We start from the raw sequence: 26,197 nt of genomic DNA on the forward strand, positions 1-26,197 counted from the left end.
CAAAAGAGAGCTACAGTTACACTTTCAGTTAATGAGTGTGTACCTGTCTTCTGACCAACTCTGAATTCTAATTACCAGTGTCGGATGGCCCCTTGTGTGCCTGTCCCTTACCCTAGGGAGAGTTTTCTTACTACTTTCCATTTTATCATTGGGAAGGTCCCATAATATTCATTCAATGCTGCTGCATCCTGTTTATGTCATAAAGAGAAAAAGGAAGGCTCCAGACGCTCTCTCTCCCCACCTTTCTCCACATGGAAATAATCAAGCCCTTGGCAACCATGTTCCTTGTAATCAGTATGAGGTAATTTTATAGGCTACCATGAAAGAGCCATTTGTTGAATGCCTGCTTTGTGACAGGCATTTGCTGATGGTTTAATGTCTTGTGTCATTTAAATTTGACAACATCTTTAGGAGGGAAGAGAAATGAAACAGAAAGTTTTCTTTCCACCATTACCAAAGGAAGTTGTTGGCCATTACATAACTTTGCATCTAGTAGTCCAAATGGGGTCCTGTAGACAGTTTCTAGGGGTGTAGAAACTGCCTTAGATGCAAAGATGTAGTACAGATACAAAGCAAAACATTTCGGAACTATTTAGATAGGTGTTGTTAAATGGAGGTTTAGACTGGTTTCCTGCCAGATTTACATGGAATCATGTGGAAAAGGTAGTTCTTCGGAATGCACATTGTGTGCTCTATACTGTTTGAATGGCTTTCATATTTCTTTTCTCCACTAGCATTTAGAAGCAGGCGAAAAATGCTACTGATTCTATCAGTTTAAAGTGAACACTTTTGGGAGGCTTACTTTCCTTCCAGAGTAGTTTAAAAAAAAAAAAAAAAGGTTTTAATTCTAAGACATTGTTCTTATAATATTGCCTGACTGAATATATCATGTTTTATAGGATTACTCACATTTCCTGAGCTTCTGTAATTCTGCACAGTTATTGGCCTTAGGTCTTCAGGTTAAGCTTTTTAAAAAATTTAACTCAAGTTACTTCCTTTAATTTGTGCTTTTTTAGTGTTGGCTCTATGAGGCAAAACTTTCCTTTTTAAAAACTTTTTTTGAGTCTTGAAATGCTGAAGAGAATGTTGTTACTGAATTAACAAAAGACACTGAGCTGCTTTCTGATTGGGAAACCTTCGTCTTTTTAAAAATTAACTTTTTTTTTCTAAAAAAGATTTTATTTATTTATTTGACAGGAAAAGAGAGATAGTGAGAGAGAGCAGAAGTAGGGGGAGCAACAGGCAGAGGGAGAGGGAGAAGCGGGCTCCCTCCTGGGAGCCCATTGTGTGGTTTGATCCCAGGATCCTGGGTTCATGATCTGAGCCGAAGGCAGACACTTAACTGACTGAGCCACCCAAGTGCCCCAGAAAGCCTTTTTCTTATATACCTTTGAATTTAGAGAAAGAGCAGACCAACAAATACTAGAGGGCAGGGTGAGAGAGGATAGCTCTGAAGGAGTGGGATTTCTACATGGAGGGGGTGAATGTGGGATGTTTTGGGAGGGGGTGAATGTGGGACGTTTCCACCCATGCTGGTGTGAGGGATTGTGTCTGCATATGTTAAAGGTAATAGAGATTGCCTCCTCTGCTCACTGCCATGCTGTTTTGGGGAATTTGAGAATTTTATACAATCACACCCTGTGGCACCTTAAACCACAGTGAACACCTTGTTGTGAATTGAGCATTTTTGGTTTGTGTTCAGGTTCAACCCGAGAAATCTGCTTCTTGTTGCTCTTTGCTGGGAGCTCCGTAAGGGTTTGGTCATCTCTTAATCTTTGGGGAGCAATTGCTGAGTGAATGAAGCAATATTAATAATAATATCCTACATTGATAATAAGGCTTTCAAGTTCACAGAGTACTTTCACACAGATTTTCTTTCTGCGAATCTCAGCAGTCCTGTGAATGAGGCGTGGCAGGTATTAACACATTAATTATGCAATAAATTGAGAATCAGACAAGATATGTGACTAGCCCAAGACCAGTAGATCTTTTTAGGTTTTCTCAAAAAGGAAGAGAGAATTAAACACACACACATACACACCCCTGTCACCATCACCACCATCAACAAGAAAAGCATTTTTACGGACGTCTGTGTATGCCCCACATTCTTTCCCATCAACCGAAATAGTCCCTTGATACTAGTTCCCACACAGAAACGGACCCGTTCTTTATTTACTGTAGCAGGAAATGAGATGTGGTCCGTGGGAGGCGGCTGAGGATGACCGGGGAACCAGGGCCCTGACGATGGAAAAGCTTTTGAAATCCGAGGCTTTGCGTCTCGGACACCGTGGATGGAAGCTTGTTCATGTGGCCGTCTTCACTCTCCCTCCTTCTCGCTTCTCCCCACACCACATCTCATTGGTTATTCAGCCTGTTGACTCTGCTTTTTTCTTAGAAGTCTACGGCTAGCCCCCGACCGGACTGCCCACATTCAGATGCTCACTGTCCCCCAGCACGCCGGCAGGGGGCTTCCTGCGGGTCTCCTTGACTCTCCTTCACATCCTCTTTCACACACTGTGAAGAGCGTCGAGTTCTTTAAGAGTTCAACATTTCCAGGGAATGAAGTCCCTTCTCCTAATCTGGCACCTAGTACTCTATAGACCCCGACTTTGGGCAGCCACTACATTCTCAATTAACAGCCTAGGCTGTAGTTTCCTATATGGTTGGCAGGTCCCTTAGCTGTCTCCTTCTCTGCCTTTGTACCCGCCATTGGCTCTGTGTGGCATGCCCCTCCCCTGTGTGCATTTGAACCCCCTTGGCAATGTGCTGAGTTAATGTTGGTTCTTTCAAACTTGGTTTGTGTCTTCTCTTTTGGGTGGACTATTCTGACCTCCCCTGGTGAAGTGGGCGACATGCATCTTTGTGTCCTGTGGTACCTTCTGAAGAGCCCCAGCATGAAACTTCCAACACTGTCTCATCCATGAGACTGTGAAATTTTTAGGGACGGGACCTGGTTCTTAGCGCCTAGCAGCACAACCAGACCAGTCAGCATGGTTTGGCTGAATGTTTGGTTTCACTTCACAATAACCTCAGCCACAACGATCAGGACCGTGACGCTCACAGTCTGCTTGCCAGCTACCCAAAGATACCACTAATTAGGAGTGCGACCGGGGTGATCTAGAATTTTGCAAAAATATTTTCTCCCTTAAAGGACCATTTCCTAATGAACTTAGTTAGGAATCTGAAGTAATGGAGGGACACATTTTTCTTTCTTTTCCTGGATGGATGAAGTCAGAAGTATAAGCTACAGATGGTGGAGTTCAGTTCAACTTGGATATGGATCTGTGTTTTTGCTACACCTAGACAATGTAGAATTCAGCCACTGGACTATGCAGGACAGAATAGTCTCTCCCATTACATTGGGAGCATTCCTTTTGTGATATTCACAGCCTCTATATTGGTGCTTAAAAAAAATCTGTATATTTTCTTTGTAGTTACTGATATGTAAGAAATAATTTCTAGGGCTTATAAAATATATTGCCAAGGGAAACAGTTTTGAAGTCTAGTTATTTGGTTCTCACACACATGTGCCAAGTGGTGATACCTGTATCATACTATAATTGTGATGGTCTCTCAGCCTACTTTTAGTGGGTGGAAGGTGTCTGTTTTCCCGCTATGTAAGAAATATTTACTCCTCTGGTAGCTTTTAAGCCAGAAATGAATGAATAGTTTTCTGTAGCCTATATGTATATCAGGTGGGAGGACAATCAATAGAACTTGTGTTTATAAGTACAAGCTGTAGAAAGGGTCACTACTTTTTCTGTGTTTTTAAATTTTCTTTAAAAATGTATAGTCATATTTCTTGGTCATTTATGCCATTTAGAACTGTAAGAGAGATTTGAAAAGAGATCAAGTCCATCACTTAATTTTATAATTTTTTTTTTAAGATTTTGTTTATTTATTTGAAAGAGAGAGAGAGCATGAGCATGAGCAGGGGCAGGGTAGAGGGAGAGAGAAAAGCAGGCTCCCCGTTGAGCAGATGGCTCAATGTGGGGCTCCATCCCAGAACCCTGAGACCATGATGTGAACCAAAGGCAGATGCTTAACTAACCCAGCAACCCAGGTGCCCCAATTTTATAATTATTTTTATTTTTTTTTTTTTTTAAAGATTTTATTCATTCATTTGACAGACAGAGATCACAAGCAGGCAGCGAGGCAGGCAGAGAGAGGAGGAAGCAGGCTCCCTGCCGAGCAGAGAGCCCGACGCGGGGCTCGATCCCAGGAACCTGAGATCATGACCTGAGCCGAAAGCAGAGGCCTTAACCCACTGAGCCACCCAGGCGCCCCTATAATTATTTTTAAAGAGAAAAGATTGAGTATATATAATGTAGTCAAGAATGTAGTGAAATTGACTGAATTTTATTTTATTTTTAAAAAGATTTTATTTTTTTTTGAGAGAGAGTGAGAGAGAGCACAAGTGGGGTGAAGGGCAGAGGGAGAAGCAGACTCCCTGCTGAGCAAGGAGCCCCATGCAAGGGCTTGATCCCAGGACTCTGGGATCATGACCTGAACTGAAGGCAGCTGCTTATCCTACTGAGCCACCAGGTGCCCCCTGAATTTTATTTTTGTGATACATATTTAAAAAGTGAGAATGACCCTAAATATTAACACATCAACTAAAATAAAGTAAATATATCATATTAAGTTAATACAGTTTTTTGTGAAAAAAATGAAGATAATGTTGGGGTTTTCTGCATCCTTACTTCTTTATCATAGAATATTGAGAGTTAATCTTTATTCTGGTTTGTAGTCCATTTCACAAACATACAAAATCATTAGCATCTGGAAGGATTCTTTCGTCAAATTTGCAACATCCTCATTAAAAAGAAAAAATATATTTAGCTTTTGACTTAGAGATATCACTCCCTGTATTATTCCACTGTGATGTCCCATCTTGATATTTAGTACAGATATATGGAAACTTGGGGAATGGGTGACCGAAATGTGATTTAATTAATTATTTATTTTTTAAAAGATTTATTTATTTATTTGAGAGAGAGTGAGCGAGCATGAGCGGGGAGAGGAGCAAAGGGAGAGGGAGAGAGAATCTCAAGCATAGCAAGGAGCCTGATGCGGGGCTTAATCTGATGACCCTGAGATCATAACTTGAGCTGAAATCAAGAGTCAGACCCTCAACCACCTGAGCCACCCAGGCACCTCTGAAATGTAATTGTTGTGATTGATTGTTTCTACTTTTTGCATCATGTTGGCTGTCAAAGATAAATACCATGAATAAATAATGAATTTTGCAGGGTGAGGTAAAGTAGTGAGAACCACTAATCTCATTCTATTCACTTCCTAAGACCAGGTACCCCATTGTCATTAAGAAGTACCTTATAATGTAATGATTACGTTGACTTGACTTTTTAATAAATTACACTAGCTATGTTAGCTTTTCAAAAACCTAAACTAATGAAGCAGAAGGTATTTTAACAATCTAAATAATTATTTGGAAAGGATGTTATGGGGGAGTTTGGGAGATGGGCTCAATGTTCTTTCTACTCAGGGATTAAAGGTTCCAAGGCTAGGCTATAAGGAAAATCTAAGAAATGCTGGTTGCCTTAGTTACAGTGTTTTTGTTTGTTGCTTTGTCATAGACTGCCTCTTTAAGGTGTGCCCTATGAACCGATATTCTGCCCAGAAACAATATTGGAAAGCTAAGCAAGCCAAACAGGGGAACCACACAGAGGCAGCTTTGCTGAAGAAATTACAGGTAAGGGCTAGGCTTCCATTGGTCTGGTTTAGGCTAGACCCAGAGCAGCAATAACAAACCAGCTATTTTGTATCTTAGTGATTTCACTCAATGCACGAGATTTAGAATAGATGTAGCAACACATTGAAAGTGGAAGGGACTTTGAAGTCACAGGGCGTGATCCCCTCGTTTCCTGGCATGGAGCTAATACACTCCTGCTGCTAATTCTTAGGGTGTGCCAGACTAATTCAGAGATTCACATCAAACTGGAAACAATTCCGAATCTCTGTAGGAATCTCAAATCCAGTTATATTTTACTTGGCACAATACTTAATTTTTTTCTTGAAAGACTAGAAAAAGAAATTGAAAGTCTGTTGCTTCTGGTTTGGGCTGAATGTAAATTTGATAGAACTTAAAATTTTGTGCTATTAAAATTCCTGTTACTTTCAGAATTGAAACTATTTTGAGTCTTTTGAAATTCACCTTCTATTTTTATATTGTTTGGTTTGTCTGACAATATTCCTTCTGAAACTAATTTTATAAGACCAAGGAGCCTAGTACTTTTCTGACATTTTTAACCTAAAAGCATCCCAAGATACTTTTGGGCCACATTTCAGCATCAAATTGAGACCGTGATCATACTGTATTACAGTCATTTATTTAATGGTTGGTCCCCTTATCCACAGTACCGAGAGTAAAGCAAGCAGCCTATTTTATTCATGGTTATAGTCCTTGTTCCTAAAATAACCTGTTTTGTTTGTTTGTTTGTTTGTTTGTTAATTGTACTCTGTTTACTATGTTTCCATGCTGAGTGTTTGATAATCATTTTACAGCATGCTGCAGAATTGGAACAAAAACAAAATGAATCAGAGAATAAGAAACTGTTGGGAGAAATTGTAAAATACAGTAATGTTATACAAGTAAGTCTGTTTACTCTGTCTTAAAAAAGGTGGCTATCTGATGGGTAATTTGCATTTGTATAGGCATGTCAAGCTGCATTAAAATTTGGGGATATAATAGTTCTTTGATGAAGATTATGGATATCATGATATTTTCAGTTGATGTTTAGCACAGTTTTCTCTATGTTTGTGAATATGTCTGATGCATACACATAAGGAAGTGAATTATTCTGGATAATATGCAAAGGTCATTATTACATCAAAAGGATGAAGATGGGGAAACATAATTTTTAAAGGTCTGTACTAAAATCTTTCTTTAGAATTGATGGGACTACCATGTAACACATGAAGCTTTATTTTTCATTTTGTAGAGAGAAGAAAATTTTCATATTGTACTTCTATATGGAAATCATCCTTGAATTGTTATTAAACAATTAAACAAGTGTGCACACTGATTTATCTCAGGCTGCACTCCTCTCTTGTGCTTCACTTAGATCTTTTAGCTTTTTACTTGCTTATTTGTTAATACATGCCCCACCTTGTTCCAAAAAGAATGCAAGGCATTTTCAAAAATACGTACCATGTAAGATAAAATAGAAATAAATAAGGCAACTGGGTCAAAGGGAAAGAAAGGTGGTTAAACGAATAAGGTGAAGTCAGGGGGGAGGCGTGTTTATAAAATCCATGTTGTAAAGTCTGGTCAACTTTGCCTGGAAGTCTTATCATTGCTGTAAGGGAAGCAGAGTATCCTATAGCACTCCCCTAAGGGGCCCTTAACACAGAACTGAGTCAAAGGTCTGGAAGCACAAATGTTGCCAGGAAAACCAGAGAGGTATTCCTCCAATGAGCTCTCATAAAGAGGACACTGTTTCATAGAGTCAATAACAGCCTTAACAACTTCCTTACAGTAAACACTACAATGAGGTGTTTCATAGAGCTGTTTTAAAAAATAATATCGCCCGATGCTTTGTTATTTGCCAATGGTAGAATAGCGGCACACAGGACCATCCAAGCAGCCGTCTCCTGGGACAAGATGAGAGCGCCTGGATCTGTAGCAACCGGAATGAATGTAGGACCTCATCTAATGGCAGATTATATGACACCAGTGGTGTGGGTGGGTTGCATGTCCCTTGAGCAATCCTCCATTAGTAGAGTTTTTCTTAACCAAATTTTGATTAATATGAAGTGCCAGCAAGTGGAGTCTATGTTTTTTTTTTTTTGTCAAGAGCTGGAAGTGCAAATGTTTGGATGGTCAGTTAGGGACCTAGCCACGTGCCCTCTCAAGGTAGATTCTGAAGGAGTGGGGTTGGGCCGTGAGGGTTTCATTGGCTCAGAAGAGAATTTCTTTCTTATATTGTAGATATGAAAATGACCACTCTGTTTTGCAATGATTGTCATAATAGACAGGAAAGGTTATTTGTTTTAGCTTTCTTGCTTGGTGGAATAAAGTCTTGGGAAGGTTTTGTCCACAGCGTCCAAAAAGTCTGAGAAATGGTGCTTCCTATGCTCATCTGAGAAGGGAGTAGGATCAGTGTCCTCCTGCAGGAATTATGTGGGATGCAAAGCCCGCCTCTTCACAGAGGAAGAAGTAGGGCTGTCCGTGGCAAGGATAGTTAATGACACTAAGAGGTGGTGCATTATTTTAGCTTCTTGGTTATTTTTCTTAGTCTATTCTGGTTATGTGTCTGTGCAAGAATGGAGAGAATTTGATTTCAGGGCATTTCCTGGTCTCCTTTGGGAAGCCTGGTTTTATCCTATTATTTATCAGTAGATGAAAATTTTCAGAGATGTGCTCTGGTTTGATTTCTCTGTGAGCCCTGTTCATCGTGGGCTGGAAGTGAGGAGGAACCCGAGAAAGTCAGCTTGGGAAGATGGCAAGTATGAAGCGTGAAAAGAGCACCTTTGTTTAACCTGCACTTGAAGCTATAGCATGTGGACACAAGATATATGTACAAATGCATACGTGTAATTAACAGAGGACATGGAAGAATAAAGGCAGTTATGTCTTTTTCCCCACAGCTGCTGCATATAAAAAGCAACAAGTATCTGACTGTCAACAAGAGATTACCTGCTTTACTGGAGAAGAATGCTATGCGTGTGTCCTTGGACGCTGCAGGAAATGAAGGGTCTTGGTTTTATATTCATCCCTTCTGGAAGCTGAGAAGTGAGGGTGACAATGTATGTAAAAATAAAATTAAGAGAGAAAGAATGTGTTCCTAAAGACAATAACTGTTAATAAGTGAGAGAATCCAGATAGCACAAAGGCACAAAGAGAGGACGTGTGATTTTCAATCAACACATTATTTTTATGGTAATCTCTTTAATAGGCTAAAACTATTTATAGTGCAAATTGTGCTTGGGAATCATAAAAAGACAAAATTCAGATTAATTAAAAAATCATCTTCCAGCTGGAATTCATGTGAAAGAATTTAAATAATGTTAATATTGGCTGAACCTTTCAAAGGAGAGATAGAGTTTGCTTCCTTTCCTAATCTGAAGGGAGCATGGTTGTAAGGAGAAAGCTATGCTTAGGAAATGTTGTTTATCCCTTTGAATTAATAGAGAGTAACAGTGACTTATGATGATATTTCATTTACTGGCTCTGTATTCAGCTGTTTATGGTCTATACATCTTAAAGATGTATGAAGTATGAGGAGCTATATAGATGGCACTTGCTTGTTGATGACAATATTTAAAATATGTTTGGGAATACATATATGTTGTATCATGTAAATTTTAGTAGTTGTTCAAGCATTTTCCACTAGCTTATAGAGTAGGGAACATAAAAATTATGTGAAATGATTCAATAGGATCAGTTGTTGGATATTTTTGTTTGTAATAAAGTAGCAAGTGACAATTCCTAGCACATGGGAAATGCTCAATAAATACCCAATAACTTTCGTAAGTTGAATACCTTACAAGTATTGGGTCAGGTGTCAAGAAAAAGAGTTGAGATTTAAAAAAACTTAACCTTATACATTCAAAGCAAGATAAAAATATAATTATTCTGATGGTTTTCTTAATACTTGGATTACATTTCAAATATGTTTTGGATATTTCTTGTCCTAGAAACATCCTCTTTTATAGTGAATCTCTATTTTCAGTGAATTTTGAAATACAAATTCAATTCCACAGGATGCAAGCCTCATGGTTAATTTGGTTAATAAATGATCTGATGATATCCTCCTTAGGTAAGGTTTGGGAGATGCATGGCATGCAGGAATGTAAGGCACCTTAAGTCTTGTGTTGGATTCCTTAAAAAAAAAAAAAAAGTCCTACTGTTTATTTTTTGGCATCAAGTGACGTGTGCTCTGAGCATGATCTATATGTTAATTTCAGTAGGTAGTTAATTACAATCAACTCTCAATTATTTTGGGACTGATTATGCAGTTTAAGAACACCCCATGTCTTCTGGTGCCCTTTCTTGTAATGGAAATGATTGGATAAATTAGGGCCTTTTGATTAGCTGTGGATTTTATGAATTCATTCTATTTGTTTATTTATTTATTTGTTCTAGTCCTTTCCCTGCTCCCAAAGGCCTTTATAGGATCACTGAGAGTTGAGTGTAATGAACTATTTCAAATAATTAATTGTACTGGGGTGGGGGGAACCTCCCGCCCAAGCATTCCGTCTTGGTAAAATGGACAATGTAATTGTGAAGTGCAATATAGAAACCCTCCTTCTGTAGTTGTGTTCCATAAAGCATGGCTACAACAACCTTCCACATTGCTTTTTGCTGGAACAGCTCACTGTTGTCGCTCACCACTACGTAGCTGTTGTGTGTGATTAAGATTGCTGCGAAAACATAAGCACACCCAAATCCACCTGTTTGCCTCACAAATAATTGTATTGCAGTGCTCCTTTTCTTCTCTAGGAATGGGTAGCATTCCCTAGCAATCAGTATCATTCTAAAATTCTAAAATGTATTTTATTGAAGGCATTTGGAAATACTGTCACTTCATAACAAGTGATTTAATTAGTACTCATTTTCTTGAAAAGCATATTCAGCTAGGAAGAGGAAATTGTAAGGTTCAAAGGATTTTTAAAATTACATGTTACTATTAAGCAATTAGTAAGTTGTGATTCAAGTTGTGAGTATCCAATAAGATGTTTAGTGACTGAAATGAAATGTTAAGAATGAGGCTGATGATAGTTTGGGGAGAAAAATGCTCATAGCCTCTTTTAAAAATCAGTGGGTTCTACTATTTATAGAATGATGCGTTGGATAGTTTTTGGGGAAGAATAGATTCAGGGATCCCTCAACATTTCGGCTGTAAGGAGGATCTTGTTTGCTGTTGTGTAGTTAGAAAGTCATTGGGGATGGCAGAGTACATAAATATTTCATTTTCATTTATTTTCCCATGATTGAGTAGTTAATTTTTCATTTTCAACCTTGATCTGAGAAGACATGAGTTCTTTACCTTGATGGTAGATTTTAAAAAGGAGAAGAGCCCAGATATTCTTTCAGTGAAGAGAAAAATTCAACTCTTAGACAAAGAGCCTCTTCAAATAGCAAGTAGATTTTATAATTTTGCAAAATTGGATCTCTTGGAATTCTAGCAAAGGCAGGACTAGATCCGTGGTGTGTTGGCTTCTACTGCAGTGCCATGCCAGGTGTCACTTCCAAAGAAGGGTAGCTGCCAGCGGCATTATATTGCTCTGTATTTCCAGTAAAATCTCAGCTTGGATCTTCATGGCTGTTGCATAGAATCAACAGAAGTGCTTTTGGAATTGGAATTTTTAAAAGATGTTTGTGTACTAGGGTGAGCGTGACGTGGTGAGGACACCCTTAAGTTCCTTATTAAATACACAGCTTCTCAGAAGGCATCAGACCACATCAGTGGACTAGTCCCAGGCTACATGCTTCAGAGCACATTACCAAGTTCCATATTTACCAAGTTGTCTAATTACGTGTGAATTCCCTGAGAACAGGGACTATTTGTCACACTTTTGTATTCTTTTCGCACTCATCTGTTCTTTTTATTTCTTTTGATTAGCATCTGGTCCATTGCATTTACAAGACTTTTTTTTTTTTTCCACCTTGGTTAGTCCAAGTAACCATTGTCAAGAATAAGACTGAAGACTTGGAAATGAGTGAATTAATGTTAGATTCTCTTTGTTATTACTGTTCTTATGAACCCTTGGTATTTAGAGCATTTTGGCTATATGGCTGATCTCTTAAAAATATATAGTAGGAGACTTTCCAGGTGGTGTTTTGAAATAAATATTACATATGGATTGACCCAAAGCTTACAGAAAACTATAAGAAAATAGTAAGACTTAGATCAATGGATATAGGTGTAAACAAAAATATTCTTTTAATTGGAAGGACATAGCTAGAATGTATCATTATATTTAGCAGCTCATTGGCCAATATTTATCTGATGCAGATAAGAATGACCTTGTAGACCAGATCCAGTTGTTATTTAAGAACTTGGAAGATTGGGTGTAGCACTGGCAGGGTGTGTATTAAGTCCCAATATTCATAGTATGGATGGCTACGTGGACTTCCTTCTGGCCCTGAGAGTTGGAGCTGCTGTGGTGTCATGTGCAGTAACAAATGTGTGTGTGTGTGTGTGTGTGTGTGTGTGTGTGTGTGTGTGGGTGGGTGTGTGGGTGTGTGTTTTGGAAGGGGATGTCAGACATATGTTTATGTCACATTGACTTTTATATGTTTTTGCTTATACTTAATTTTTTTAAAATACTTAATCCATTTTGGTTCAAAGATAGAAAACAATATAAAGATATATTGCTTAAAGTCTCATATCCTTTTTTCCAGCTCCCCAGTGTCTTCTGTCCCCTGTGCCACAGTAAACTTCTGGAAAGCTTTCTGATGCTTGTACTCTTCCGCCGTTCCTCCCTCCGTCCTTTTTTTACACAAAGAGAGCCCAGCTCTGCCCCCTCACCCTCTCCCTTCACATTGTTTCTTTATGGTATTCCCTTATCTGTGCATAGAGAGCTTCTATGATGGCTTTGCTGAGTCCCGGCACCAGCACCCGACTGATGGTGGACTTGAAAAGCGGGTGATGAATAGAGACCAATCCCGTGAGTGGTAGAAGCTACTTCTGCAAACCTAAGAACAACTTCCCTTTGCTTGAATAGTGAACTTGAGGAATCTTTATCATAGTTTGTGACAACAGTACTATGTGTAAATGTAGACCCATAAAAGCTTAATTTATATTGGAAATATGAAATTATGTTCCTGAAAGCCTTGGTCTAGGTTAAGATACAGGGAGGAGAAGTTTTGTTTATTTTTATTTTCTGAGTCCTAATTTGTTTTTTCATTTATCTGTCCGACTAATATAGTGTAATACTCAGTAAGAAATATGCAAAGAGACATATTAGTTTTCATTTCTGAGATGGTGAGCAGTTCTATATGAGAATTGAGAGTATAGGTCTTACACTAATAAGTCTTTTTTTTTCTTTTAAGATTATTTACTTATTTATTTGTCGGAGAGAGAGAGAGAAAGAGAGGGAGAAAGGGAGTACAAAGAAGAGCAGAGGGGGAGGGACAGGCAGGCTCTGCACTCAGCATGGAACCCAGTGTAGGACTCAATCCTAGGATCTTTAGATCATGACCTGAGCTGAAATCAAGAGTCAGAGGCTTAAGTGACTGAGCCACTCAGGCGCCCCATACAGTACGAATTCTTCTAATGGATTGTAACAAGAGAAACTCTAGTAACTCTAAAATTAAACTGCTTATTATTACCATTAAGAAAGCATAACTTTGGGGCACCTGGGTGGCTCAGTCAGTTAAGCATCTGCCTTTGGCTCAGATCATGATCTCAGAGTCCTGGGATCGAGTGCCGCATTGGGAGCCTGCTCGGTGGGGAGCCTGCTTCTCCCTCTGGCTGTTGCTCCCCCTGCTTTTGTTCTCTCATTCTCCAACAAATAAATAAATAAAATATTTGGGGGAAAAAAAAAGAAAGCATAACTTCATTTCCCACAATTTGAGTTATGAATAGAAATTCTTGAAGATAAATTGGACGTTGTTAATGATAACATAAACAAAAAAATCAACTTAGATTTAATTCTCTAGATCATTTCTCCCAAAACCAACTAAAAATTTTTTTATATGTATTTTCTTTATTTTTTTCAGTAATCTCTACTCCCCTGAGATCAAGAGTTGCAGGTTCTACTGACTGAGCCAGCCAGGCACCCCCTAATTAAAAAAAAATTTTTTTTGATTCAACTTAAAATTTTTTTTAAATTTTATTAAACTTTTTATTTTAATTCCAGTATAGTTAATATATAGTGCTATATTGGTATCAAGTGTACTATATAGTGTAAAACATATACAACTTTTAAAAATTATTGTTCCAACTTAAATTTTAAGGCATTTAGATTTTAGAGAATATTTAATGAAAAGGTGGACTTCTGACTGAAAACTAGCAAGATAAATATTTTTACCGTAAACATTTTTTTTTTTTAATTTCGTACTGAACACCAAAGTTTAAAGAACAATTGGATATGAAAGGTAAGAGTGAACCAGATGCTCAAGGACCAAACAATAAGCATATTTCTACAAGGTCATACCTAATTGTACACTTCCTGAATCCAGATGACATTAGGATGTTTAATGTATTTCTGGGGTGATGGGACATTTCAAATTTAACAGACTTGTTTTTAATCCCATAGATAATAGAAATGAGTAACGCTTTCTGCTTGCACTTAATGTGCTTGTAATATGTAGGCAGATTGATGTGGCAGGTGCTTTGCTCGCTCGTCTGCTGTGCTCACGGCATAAGATCCAGTGTGGAGGGGAGACATCCTATTTATCAGCATTAAAAAAGTTCTTACCGAAACGGGAGACTAATGAGAAAAGGGCCCACATGAGCTTTATGAATCCAGGCTGATAGGTAGTATGGAACATGATGATATGATCATTTACCAGAAAATATTTTACTCTAAGAGAAAAAGAATTGAACTAAGATTTGCGCGGAAGCCAGACAAGGTGTTGGCGTCAGTGACTGGACTTCCCTGCAGTTATTTCTAGCTTCAGATGTGGCACCACAGTTCTGCCCAGTGTCTCAGTTGCAACTTATTTCTAATTCCTAGATTGTCGTGGGTGATAAAGTTGTTCTGATGCCCGTGAATGCGGGACAGCCGCTGCACGCCAGCAACATAGAGCTTCTCGATAATCGAGGGTGCAAGGAGGTGAGTTCGGGAGGAAAGAAAATGGATTTGTCTATTTTTATCATGAGAGGAAGAAAAGTCATACAGCTTCATTTGTTGTTTTCATGAACGTAATTGTGCTAATTAATATTCCTAAGATCTGTGTAGATAGTGATTGCTATTTTTGCGTAGTATTTGTGTTGAGGTGCCTACCTAATTGGCCACAGTTATCTTTTTTCTTTTTTACTAGTTGGAGGAACAATTTCTGGTACAAAATGGAGCTGCAGTTTTATAACTTAACATTTCTTCATTAATAGGTGAATGCTGTTAATTGCAACACTAGCTGGAAAATCACGTTATTCATGAAATATAGTTCCTATCGAGAGGATGTACTAAAAGGAGTAAGTATGTGATATGTGGAACATTTACTCGAAGAATGGAAGGTTGTCTTCCTGAACTTCTGGATGTAAAACCTGTGTATTCACTAGTATTCATAGTTCAGGAGATGTTTATAAACCTTGATAGTCACTATAGTGTTTGACTGAGTTTTCTTCTCTATAGTTTGACATGTGTACATAATCATTAAAAGCCAAGTAAGTAATAGAAGGGCCCAGAGTATCAAAACCAGGAGACATCTGCTTCTTATGTGTATTTGTTCTGACTTTTCTTGGAAATACATTGTTCTCTTCCTGCTTTCCTAGGGTGATGTTGTTAGACTGTTTCATGCAGAACAAGAGAAGTTTCTGACTTGTGATGAATATGAGAAGAAACAGCACATTTTCCTTCGGACAACCTTGCGTCAGTCAGCCACTTCTGCTACCAGTTCTAAAGCGCTCTGGGAAATAGAGGTGTGCAAATAATGTTTGGATTTTAATAAATATTTATATAAAAAAGACAAGATTACTAAGCTGATTATTTTATTGTTATAGACATCATTTATGATAAATCCATAAAACAGTAATATTTGTGGACTAACTTGTACCTCTTCATTACTGTGATGAATTTGAAATGTCGCTACTTCCTTTTCCTATCCTCTCTGGGGCATCTCTTTTCCTGTCCCCTCTCTCTCTTCTCTCATCTATTAAGGGAGTAAATAGATTGATGTTGCTTTTTAAAAATCCATTGTGAAATGTTGTTAACACTGATCTGACCACAGGTGATGTGCCTCAAATGGCAGTGGAGTTATGATGGAACTTTCACTCACTTCTGGTGAAGACAGATATCAGAACTGCACAGTTACTGAGAAGAACATTTGTTTCTTCTGGAGATGCCATTTTTATTGGCTGAAGAGACCCATAGTTAAGAATTCATCCATCCTTTAAAAAGTTTTTCTTAAACGTTGCCAATATGGTAGAGTAATTAAGAAAATGTAAGGTGTGGATTTTTCTTTTTTTTTTTTTTTAAAGATTTTATTTATTTATTTGACAGATAGAGATCACAAGTAGGCAAAGAGGCAGGCAGAGAGAGAGAGAGAGGAGGAAGCAGGCTCCCTGCTGAGCAGAGAGGATGTGGGGCTCGATCCCAGGACCCTGGGATCATGACCTGAGCCAAAAGCAGAGGCTTTAACCCACTGAGCCACCCAGGCACCCCATAAGGTGTGGGTTTTTCTTTAAGGGGTCTTTCTGTACGATGAAGGAGATAAGATAGACATAATTACCTATGAACAAGCCAATGTACGACGCGTTCCATCTTGATTTAATGGACATCCAGACTTACAACTGTGGTTCTCAACCATTTTAAACCCATCACTTCCCCTTTATAGCATGTATTTTGTGATACTTCTTTAATTTTTTAAAATGAAATTCGTAGTAATATTATTTATAGATTTACATGAGTAAAAATTAATAACATCCCTAAATTCCAATTTAGAAAACATGAAAGGAAAATTATTTATAATAAATAATTGATAATAAAACAATATGTATTTCAATATGTAAATAATTATTCTAGTAGATATAATACTTGTACCCACCTTGAATGAATACATTTGGATTTGAAAGACATGGTAGAAAATGAGGATCAGAAGACATTCTATGCAGGGGCACCTGCGTGGCTCAGTCGGTGAAGCGTCTGCTTTCAGCTCAGGTCATGATTCCGGGGTCCTGGGATGGAATCCTTTCGTGGGCTCTCTGCCCAGCCAGGAGCCTGCTTCTACCTTTACCTCTACCTCTGCCTCTGCTGCTCCCCCTGCTTGTACTCTCTCTCTCTCAATTAAATAAAAAAATATTAAAAAAAAAAAAAGACCTTCTATACAAGTACAGGAAAATGAAAGAACAGGGGTAAATGTGGGTTCTTAAATATCTCATGATCTCATGTTAGGGGAAGTAATAACAGAACGCACTTATTTGTACATGATTTAAAAAAAGAAGGAAATAAACATTGATATAGGGATAACAACACAAATTACAGACTATTGAAACAGAAATTGAGGAAGTATGATGTTTATGCCAATGAGCTGAGCCTTATAAATGTAATATCAGAACGATTCTCTAAATTATGACATGGTTTAGAATAGAGACAAACTGGTACAAAAAGCATATTTTCTATCTTGAAACCCCAGTACATATTGAGGCACACTTTCAGTCTCTAGCATTCAGAAGAGACCTTATCCTTCAAGAGGATAGGTTTACAGGGAATTGAGAAAGTCTTAGGAAAAACAACCATCACCAAAACTACATGATATTCTTCTAAGAAATCTACCTTACAATGTCTCTTATCAGGGTGAAAGATAATGGGCAGCCCCAAATAAATACATAATTAAAATATGTATTTTTCACACCATAGATTTCTTATCATTGTGCTCTAAAGAATTAAAGAAATACAGGGAGAGAAATAATGTGAGGTATAATTTTAAAGCTTTCTTAAAGAAATATAGTCATAAAAAAGTCCTATAGTGACTTCCCTATACAGTGAGTTCCCCTTATTTCCTATGTCTCTGCCTACATGGTATTTGGCTCTAAGTCTTTTAAAGGAATTGCGAATCTTCTCTCATATATTTACTATTAGTTTTATAGATTTTGCTCTAACTGTTATCACTGCGTTGTCATCCTTTCCAACAAGGCCTGTAGTCGAAAATACTGTAACTACTACAACCCACCAAGCAGTCATCATGGAGAGAATGAATCCATTATTTAATAATTCTGAAATAATGTCTTGAATTCATTTAAGCTTCCCTCTCCGTAGTGGATTTCCCTTCAATTATCAGACTTTTCATCTGACTTGATATGAAAACTTTTTAATACGATTATATGTGAAAGTGTTACCAGTGTATATTTGTGGGTGGTTCATTTGTACAAGAGGCTTGAATGGTTCATTTGTGCAGGAGGCTGTGGGACATTTCTCTTCTGTGTGCTGTACCAGCGAATGTGGTCGAGGCAAAGAGGTATTTGGTGTAGAAAATTAGGTTTCAATGTTATGGGAAGGACCAGATAGGGAAAACCAGGGTTGGGAATGCAGTCTTTTTCTTTCTTTCTTTCTTTCTTTCTTTCTTTCTTTCTTTCTTTTTTTTAAGATTTTATTTATTTACCTGACAGAGAGAGAGATCACTAACAGGCAGAGAGGCAGGCAGAGGGGGAGGGGGAGAGCAGGCTCCCCACTGAGCAGAGAGCCCGATGAGGGGCTCGATCCCAGGACCCTGAGACCATGACCTGAGCCGAAGGCAGAGGCCCAATCCACTGAGCCACCCAGGCGCCCCAGGGGACATGGTCTTATTGGAAGATCAGGCAAGGCTGAAGGTCTCTACTGCTCCTCCTCTGAGCCCTCAGACCTCTCCCCCCTTGCTTCAGGAGGCTGCCTGAGGCAGCTGCCACCCCTTCACTGGAACCCGAAGAGGAAGCATTCTACTTTTCTCTGCTTTCCATCCTAATGGAAGGACACAGAACCCTGCTGCTGAGGTTTCCCACCCCGGGATACAGAGAGAGGAGCGCTTGGAGGGGTGGGTGGGTCCTGAGTGCCACACACAACGTCCAGCTTGGGCTCAATCCCCTGTGACCTACAGCATATCTGGTATCTTAGCCAATGCCCCATAATGCCTGTAGCATCCCTCTAAAGTCACTGTGATAGATGAAAACACCCTCCTTTCTGTATGTCCAGTTGTCCCCTAGTGAGTTGTACTGGCATTGCTAGATCGACTAGTGTCTTGGATAGTTCTTAGTCCGGGACCCTGGGGAGCTTCCGGTTATGTGTGAACTTCTAGCAGCTGTACACAAAATGTGTGTGCGTGTCCATGAGACAACCAATAGATTTGATCAGTGTGTCAGAGGTATCTGTGCCTTTGCCGAAGGTGTTTGAGGGTAGCCGGTGTGATTAGCAAAAGATTTGTGGAAGAAGTTTGATTTGAGAACTTAGAACTTAGCCTTGGAAGATGGGTAGAGTTTTGGCCACAGGGAATGGTGGTTTTGTTTTGTTTTTAAAGACCTCATCCACTTTGAAGTATTTTCCTAATTATTACATTGTTTGAGCTACTAGGGTAGGGGAAGACCTAGAAGCTAGAGTCTAGCAAAAGCATTAGAAAGTTTATACGTAGTAGGGGCACCTGGGTGGCTCAGTGGGTTAAGGCCTCTGCCTTCGGCTCAGGTCATGATCTCAGGGTCCTGGGATCGAGCCCCGCGTCGGGCTCTCTGCTCAGCGGGGAGCCTGCTTCCCTTTCTCTCTCTCTCTGCCTGCCTCTCTGCCTGCTTGTGATCTCTGTCTGATGAATAAAATCTTTAAAAAAAAAAAAAAAAGAAAGTTTATACGTAGTAGCACACAGAATTTGAGGCTGGGGCAGGAGTCCGACCAGGGGTGGGGGTCAGCATTAGCAAAAAGAAGGTAACCTGTTGGGGGAGAATAATGAAAAATTCTCCTAGTACTTAATCTTCAAAACAGTTAAAATCATTTTGCACATGACAAAACTGGCTTGAAGATGTTAAATTACTTGCCATGATCATACCACAGGAGTTGGCAGAGCTGGGACTCAAACACAGTCATCTTCAGACAGTAAAATGTCGGCTTTGCTGCTGCCCCAAGCCGCCTGCTTCAGAGCCTCTCCTTTTACTCTCAGTGAGCCTAGTGGCTCAGTATCTGGGGCAAGGTCACTTCCAAGGACAGGTATCAAAGGCCATGGTATTAATAAAAAAGTACTTGTGGAAAGGGCCAATAATTAAGTTTGTTGAGAGCTTCAGGCCTTGACATTTGTGGTTCCCTCTGTCTGGAATGCTATCTTCCGATCTCTCTACGTGACTGTTAGTTCTTATCCTGCAGGCTTCAGCTCACATGTCATGTCAGAGTGGCCTGGCCTAATCACCACATCTCAAGAAGCCTTCCCTAGTTACTCAGTCACGCACTCTGTTTATTTCCTTGTGGCACTAGCCGGATCTTATTTAGTGAAAGCTCTAGTCTTATTCATTGTTGTGATCCTGTTGCCTAGAAGAAGGTGTAGAGTAAGCTTTTAATATGATTTGTTGAATGAATATTTGAGGGACCAATGGGAGAGAACCCCTCAGCATTTCCAGTTTTGGCCTGGGAAGCCTGTCTCTTGGAGTAAGACTGTATTTACACATTTAAGGCACGAGCATCACGCATGCACATAGTCAGTGAACTTACGTCTCTTGCTCATTTGTGGGGGATTTTGTTTTTCTGCCATATCGTCCTCTCAGGCAAACATATATTAGATTTGACAAGTGAGCCTTAACAGGCAAACGCTTTGTATGAACTGTGGGCACTGGCTTGCCAGCAGCATGAATATCTTTGAGGCTTTATTGTCGTTGCTCTTTTTGTCTGTAGGTCGTTCACCATGACCCGTGCCGCGGGGGTGCTGGACAATGGAACAGCTTGTTCAGATTTAAACACCTTGCAACTGGGAACTATCTAGCTGCAGAGGTAAGACTGATGGATACAGTGCTATTACATACATCTCTGTCTCTGAAATAGTGAAATAAGCAATTGGGTTCTCCAAAAGATGCTGTATTCGTCGGAACAGTCATTATGCAAAATTTGATTATTGTCTCTCATGATCTGGATTGGCATATAAATTATTCTTAAAGTGTGAATATTAATTGAAGCACTGCAATAATCTTTGTCTTAAAAATTTAAACAACAAGGGGGCCCTCCGTGGCTCAGTCAGTTAAACGTCTGACTTGTGATTTCCGCTCAGGTCATGATCTTAGCATCATGCATTGGGCTCGGTGCTCAGCCCCAAGTCTGCTTGAGATTCTTTCTCTCCCTTGGCCCCTCCCCACATTCATGGGCACGCTGTCTCTCTCTAAAATAAATAAATGAATCTTAAAAGAAATTAAAACAAGAGTAACAACAGAGCGCTGGTGCTTGGTTTCCTTTAAGGTCAGGTACCATAGAGTTTCTGATTTGCATATTGTATGCTGTTTGTTCTAGACTTTTTTATTTAGCTTCAGTCTTGCAGAATGTCTGCCTTGAAGACATGATCAACTCATTGTTGGTGTAGTAGAGCCTTGATAGTTTCAGTCATCTTCACTGAGCCTGGTTTCACTAGTGGATGACTTTTATTGTTCAAACCATTGGAGAGGAAAGGCATTTCTTCCTGAGGCACTGAACTGTCCTAATACTGTTAATAAAAATGGTCGAAACAAATAAAGGTCTTTTCTTTCTCCACTAAAAGCATGTTGACAATCAGGTAGCTATGCCGTAACAGCATAGAAGTTTTACAAATGACTTAATTAAAGTTTGGTTATCCAATGTAAAAATAATTTTGAAAATATTTGTTTTTTAGATGGATGAAAATACGGATTCATTCTACTCTCCTCAACTCTGTTTCTGTTTTTCAATTTAAGGTTTCCTCTGGGATTTGAAACCAGAATTGGCCTTAGGATTTTTAGTATTCCTTATCTGACTTTTGGTTTTGGATGTGAGGGAAGATAAGGAACCGGGGAGGGGGGAGCAGAAGTGATGAGAAAGAGGTATGGATGTTTCTGTAAACAGGCTGAGCCCTGAGTACTCAACACCATTACCCTTTACATCCTATTAACCTGCGAGAATTGTCTTCATAGTGCTTACCACTGTCTGACTCATTGTACATTTTATTTTCTCAACATTCGCTGTCAGAATGTATGCTCTGTAAAGGCAGGGATTCTTTTTGTTTTTGTTTTTGTTTTTGCTTTATATCACCACTGTGTCCCCAGAATGTAGGGCTATGCCTGGTACTTACAAAAGATTTGATGAATATTTTTTGAATGAATGAATGAGTATATAGAAGCCATTCAGGCTTCTGTAAGCTTAGAGGATGGGAAGAAGATTTTGGGATTTGTATCTGAGTGGCATTTGGAGCCATGTTTGGGCAAATTAGTCTCTCTAAGGTCCAATTTCTTCCTCTGGAAAATGGGGATAATCACAACATTTATATAATACAAGTATGAAGAAAATTAAATGAGGTAAAATGCTTGGCATGACATGTGGGCCATGGTAAGCATCCAGGAAGTGATGCTGGCATGGTTATATTTTTTATGAGAAATAGGGACTACTCTTACTTTTATAAATATCTGACTTATTATTTTTGAATCTGTTCAAATAAATGAAATATAGCCTTGCAATTTATGGCCTGTTTACATCATGAATGTTTTGAAGTAACTTTTTTGAAAAATAACACTTTGATGCAAAATTAAGCCGGAGAATCTTGTTTAAAATAAGAATCAGAGAAGTCTATTTGTTGTGGTATAAAAGATAAGAAATTAGTATCAAAATTCTCTTGAATCTTTTATTAGTGACTCTTCCTTAATTTACTTTAATCAATGGCTATTTTAACTACTGACATTCTATAGAAAACCAACATGATTATACATTATGAGTTTCTTGGTTAATTTCTGCAATTAAAACTTTATCATTGACACATTCAAATGACTGGATTATTAAGAATTAAATTGTTTATTAGCTTTAATGAGGATCTAAGACCTCAATATATAAAGGAATTTATTAAAAACTGAGAAATAGAAAGCAGCTCATTCCTTGAAAAGACTTTGAAAGACTCTTTATTCTGTCTTTAGAGAATATGACTTTAAATGCCAGATGCTATTTTGTCCATTAAAAAGTCTGGTGTACTTGGAGGAGCTCTTCTTTGACCTTTAATACTTGAGATAACATCTTTTTTTATAGCAGGGTGAGAGAAGGAGAATTAAACGTTAAATACATCTCTGAAAATGGAAAGCTAGGAATTTATTTTCTACTGGTTTTAACTAGTAAAATAGAATGGATACTTCTGTGTAGTGTTCTACCATCAAAAGAGAAATCTTACCCTCAAAATACTGGCATCCATAAGTTAGGTTAGGGTTGTTCCTTTCTTGGAGAAAGGGTTAGGGTTTTATATTTCATTTGTTGGCTAAGGTCAGGTAAGATCCTGGTGTAGTCACATCACAGGATGTGTGTGTCCTACTGGTGTGAAACCGTCTACAGGTGTGGCAAAATCACAGTTATTGTCATTGTTGTCATGCGATAAAAGATTGATTTCTAGTTCCAGTTCCACAACAGGTAGAAATTAGCCTCTGACAACAGTTAAAACACAATGTTTATCCTTTTATTGTTTTGGTTTTTAAAAATGCCTAGGTCTTTAATTCCAACTCATTCCCAACATTTGGATTTTGCAACTTCTTAGTCTTACTTATTTTCTCGTATTATACCCTTATTCAAAGGAGAGAAAAGGCTCCATGGCTTTTATTTTGCTTTTTTAGTTCTATCTTTAATATCTAGATGCTTCTTAAAAAAATAAGACACACATTGGTAGGAAGTTAGAAATGCAAGAGTTGGGAATAATTATTTTTGGAATTCAGAGCAGCAGCAGACACCCCCTTTAAGATTTCATATCATCTTTAGTATATGCTTTTTAAGTGACTGATAAATGCAGAGCATGATGGAGAATGCTGCAGGTAGAGAAGGAAGCAGAGGGGTAAGTCTCTGCCCTCAAAGAGTTGACCTCCTGGTTTGGAAGTGGAGGACGGTCTACAGTGAATGGCCATGGGATGGTCAGCGGGTAGGATCATGTCAGGTGGAGCTAGGTCAGCAGGAAATTAGCAGGAAATTAGCCAAAGAAGACTCTTGCTTGTGGTGAACTTGTCCCTGGTTCTCCAAAAAAGGAATAATCACAGGTGGGTAGAGAAACAAAAGGACAACCATTGTAGAAGTTGCCACGAAGACACAGACAGGGTTGTAGAATGTCCACATCATATGCAGACAATGAAAAAAGGGCAGTCTGGCTCAAGGAAAGGGGTTCTAAAAGGAATTACTTAGTGACAGATCCCTTTGCTTAAAGATTTAGGTTGAAAGGTTTGGGTTTGATCTAATCCGTAGGAGGAATAAGGTTTGAAGTAGTTACCTTAGGGGGGTGCTGAGGCTGGACGGGTATTTGTAAACATTTGGTCGATACCGGTGATGTCCCTAGAAAATCTAACTTCTACCCTTGAGGATCTCTCAGTACAGTGTGATAAGTGTATTATAGCAATGGGAAGAGTGATGTGCTTATGGGGAGGCACTAGGTGCCCAGGAGGCATAAGGAATGGTCAGGAGGCTGGAGGAGGTGCTGCTTGGTGGATGGGTAAGGCAGGTGTGTGTGTGTGTGTGTGTGTGTGTGTGTGTGTGTGTGTGAGAACACATGTTCAGGCAGTGAGGACAGTATTTACAAAGGCAAGGAGGTGTGTGTTATTGTACAGACTAGTTTCATATGGCTAATACATATGTGGATCACACATATGTGAGACTCTGTGTGAGATTGGAAGTGGTGCTGGAAGGTGGGAGGGGAGTAGTAGGGCCAGACATGTAGGGCAGCTGATTTTTTTAGGCCGTATCTATTAAGCTAAGGAGAATTGGTTATATTTTTAAAGCATAAAAAGCAGTGTTCTCAATAAATTTGTGTTTAAGGACAACCACTCTACAATTGCGTTGACATATGTTGGCTCTTTCAATTAAAATAAATACCATTAAAATTAAAAAGTCAGTTTGTCAGTTATACTAGCCACATCTCAAGTGGCTCAGTAACTTCAGGATGTTGGATGGTGCAGATTCTGAACATTGCCATCAGCACCAGGAAAGTTCCTGTGGACAGAGCTGCTCTGGAGCCTTAGCAACTGGAAGGGATTGCCTCTAAGATGGGGAGCCCAGAGAGGAGATAGAGGTCTGATACCTTCAGGGAATTTTGAGGATTTGAACGGAGGGAGTGGCATTGGTCATGGCAAGAAGGGGAAGGGAAGACATTTTTTGGACATGGAAGCAATAGAGTTGTAATCCGTAGAATGTTGTAGGTGAAGGAATTGGAGGAATCTGGCTTTGGAGAACAGATGATGTCATTCACCAATACAGGGAAAATGGGAAGGGGTGCAGCACTGATGAGGAAATAATCCATTCAGTTTTGACTCCGTTTGATTGGAGGTGCTATAAAATGTCTAGGTGAAAATGCCTGATAGGCACAGGGTTCGCATCTTCTAGAAGTTTGGGGATTGGCTCAACCGACCAGCATCAGCACGGATGAGATCATCAGGCAGTATGAGGAGAGTGAGAAGGTGTTTGATGGTGAAACTATGGGGACCATCATCTTTCAAGGGTGGACAACAGACAGGGAGCCTGAGAAATCAGAGAAGCCTCTGGAAAATCCAATGATTTGAATCACAAATGTCAAGCAAGGGAGGACAGAGTTTCAAAAAGGAGAGAGTGCTACCAGAAAGGTCTGGAACACACTGTATTTATGGCATTTGGCAAGAACACAGTCATTTGTGATTGAGAGCATTTTTCGTGGAAACCAGAATCCAGAGGGTAGAGGAATGACAAGGAAGCCAGGAAGCGGAAATAGGGGTGGACTGACTTTTCATATCAGGGCTTTGAAGGAGCAGGAACAGTAATAAAGGGAAAACAGTCCTATTAGATAGGTTTTTAAAGGTATATTAAAAAAAAAAAACAAGATGAGAACAGAGTGGTTTTTGCCTTAAAGGGAAGTTCCTGTCAGAGGACCAGGATCTGGCAGTGCATTACCCTTTTCCCTCAGCCTTTCCATTCTCAACACACATACTGATAATTTGAAATATTATTTTAATGTGCCTGAGGCATTTCTGGTAAATTGGATTATGTAATTCTTGAATTGCCTTTGAGGGTATGGTGTTTATATTGGCCAGCGTGGCAAAGAAAACCTAGTGTAGTGGGGGGAAAAAAAATCCCATGTATACTGCTCACAATCTATCTGACCTAAAGCAAATATTTAACTTCTCTGAACCTCAGTTCCCTTGTGTGTAAAGAAGATGATAGTATATATTACATGGGATTATTTTGGAATTAAGGAAGATACGGAGTGTTCAGCACCTCGCACATAAAATATATTCAGTAACTCTGAAGTCCCCTCACTTCCATTGAGAAGGGGACAAAAAATGTGGAGTCGTGTTGTTTATTATTACTTTCACTACTTCTACTGTTATTATGGTTACGTTTTTATCCAGCACTGGTATTTTTTGGTAAGCCAGGTAACTGAAGGCCGTGAGGGGCTGGAATTCAGGGGTTCACCACTGGATAC

At 39.0% G+C, this 26,197-nt stretch overlaps 1 protein-coding gene across 1 annotated transcript in view; it reads left to right on the forward strand.

The window, feature by feature from the left end:
* The window catches only part of ITPR2 (inositol 1,4,5-trisphosphate receptor type 2), a 485,801-nt gene that overhangs the window by 82,252 nt on the left and 377,352 nt on the right, over positions 1–26,197 (forward strand). The window contains exons 3-9 of the mRNA XM_080811707.1: positions 5,598–5,713; positions 6,526–6,612; positions 8,611–8,769; positions 14,650–14,748; positions 15,024–15,107; positions 15,408–15,554; positions 20,470–20,565. Coding sequence (XP_080667833.1) covers positions 5,598–5,713; positions 6,526–6,612; positions 8,611–8,769; positions 14,650–14,748; positions 15,024–15,107; positions 15,408–15,554; positions 20,470–20,565 — 788 coding nt within the window. The remainder of the gene's footprint in view (positions 1–5,597; positions 5,714–6,525; positions 6,613–8,610; positions 8,770–14,649; positions 14,749–15,023; positions 15,108–15,407; positions 15,555–20,469; positions 20,566–26,197) is intronic.

This window comes from Martes martes, assembly GCF_963455335.1.
Source record: "Martes martes genome assembly, chromosome: 8".
Lineage (NCBI taxonomy): Eukaryota > Metazoa > Chordata > Mammalia > Carnivora > Mustelidae > Martes > Martes martes.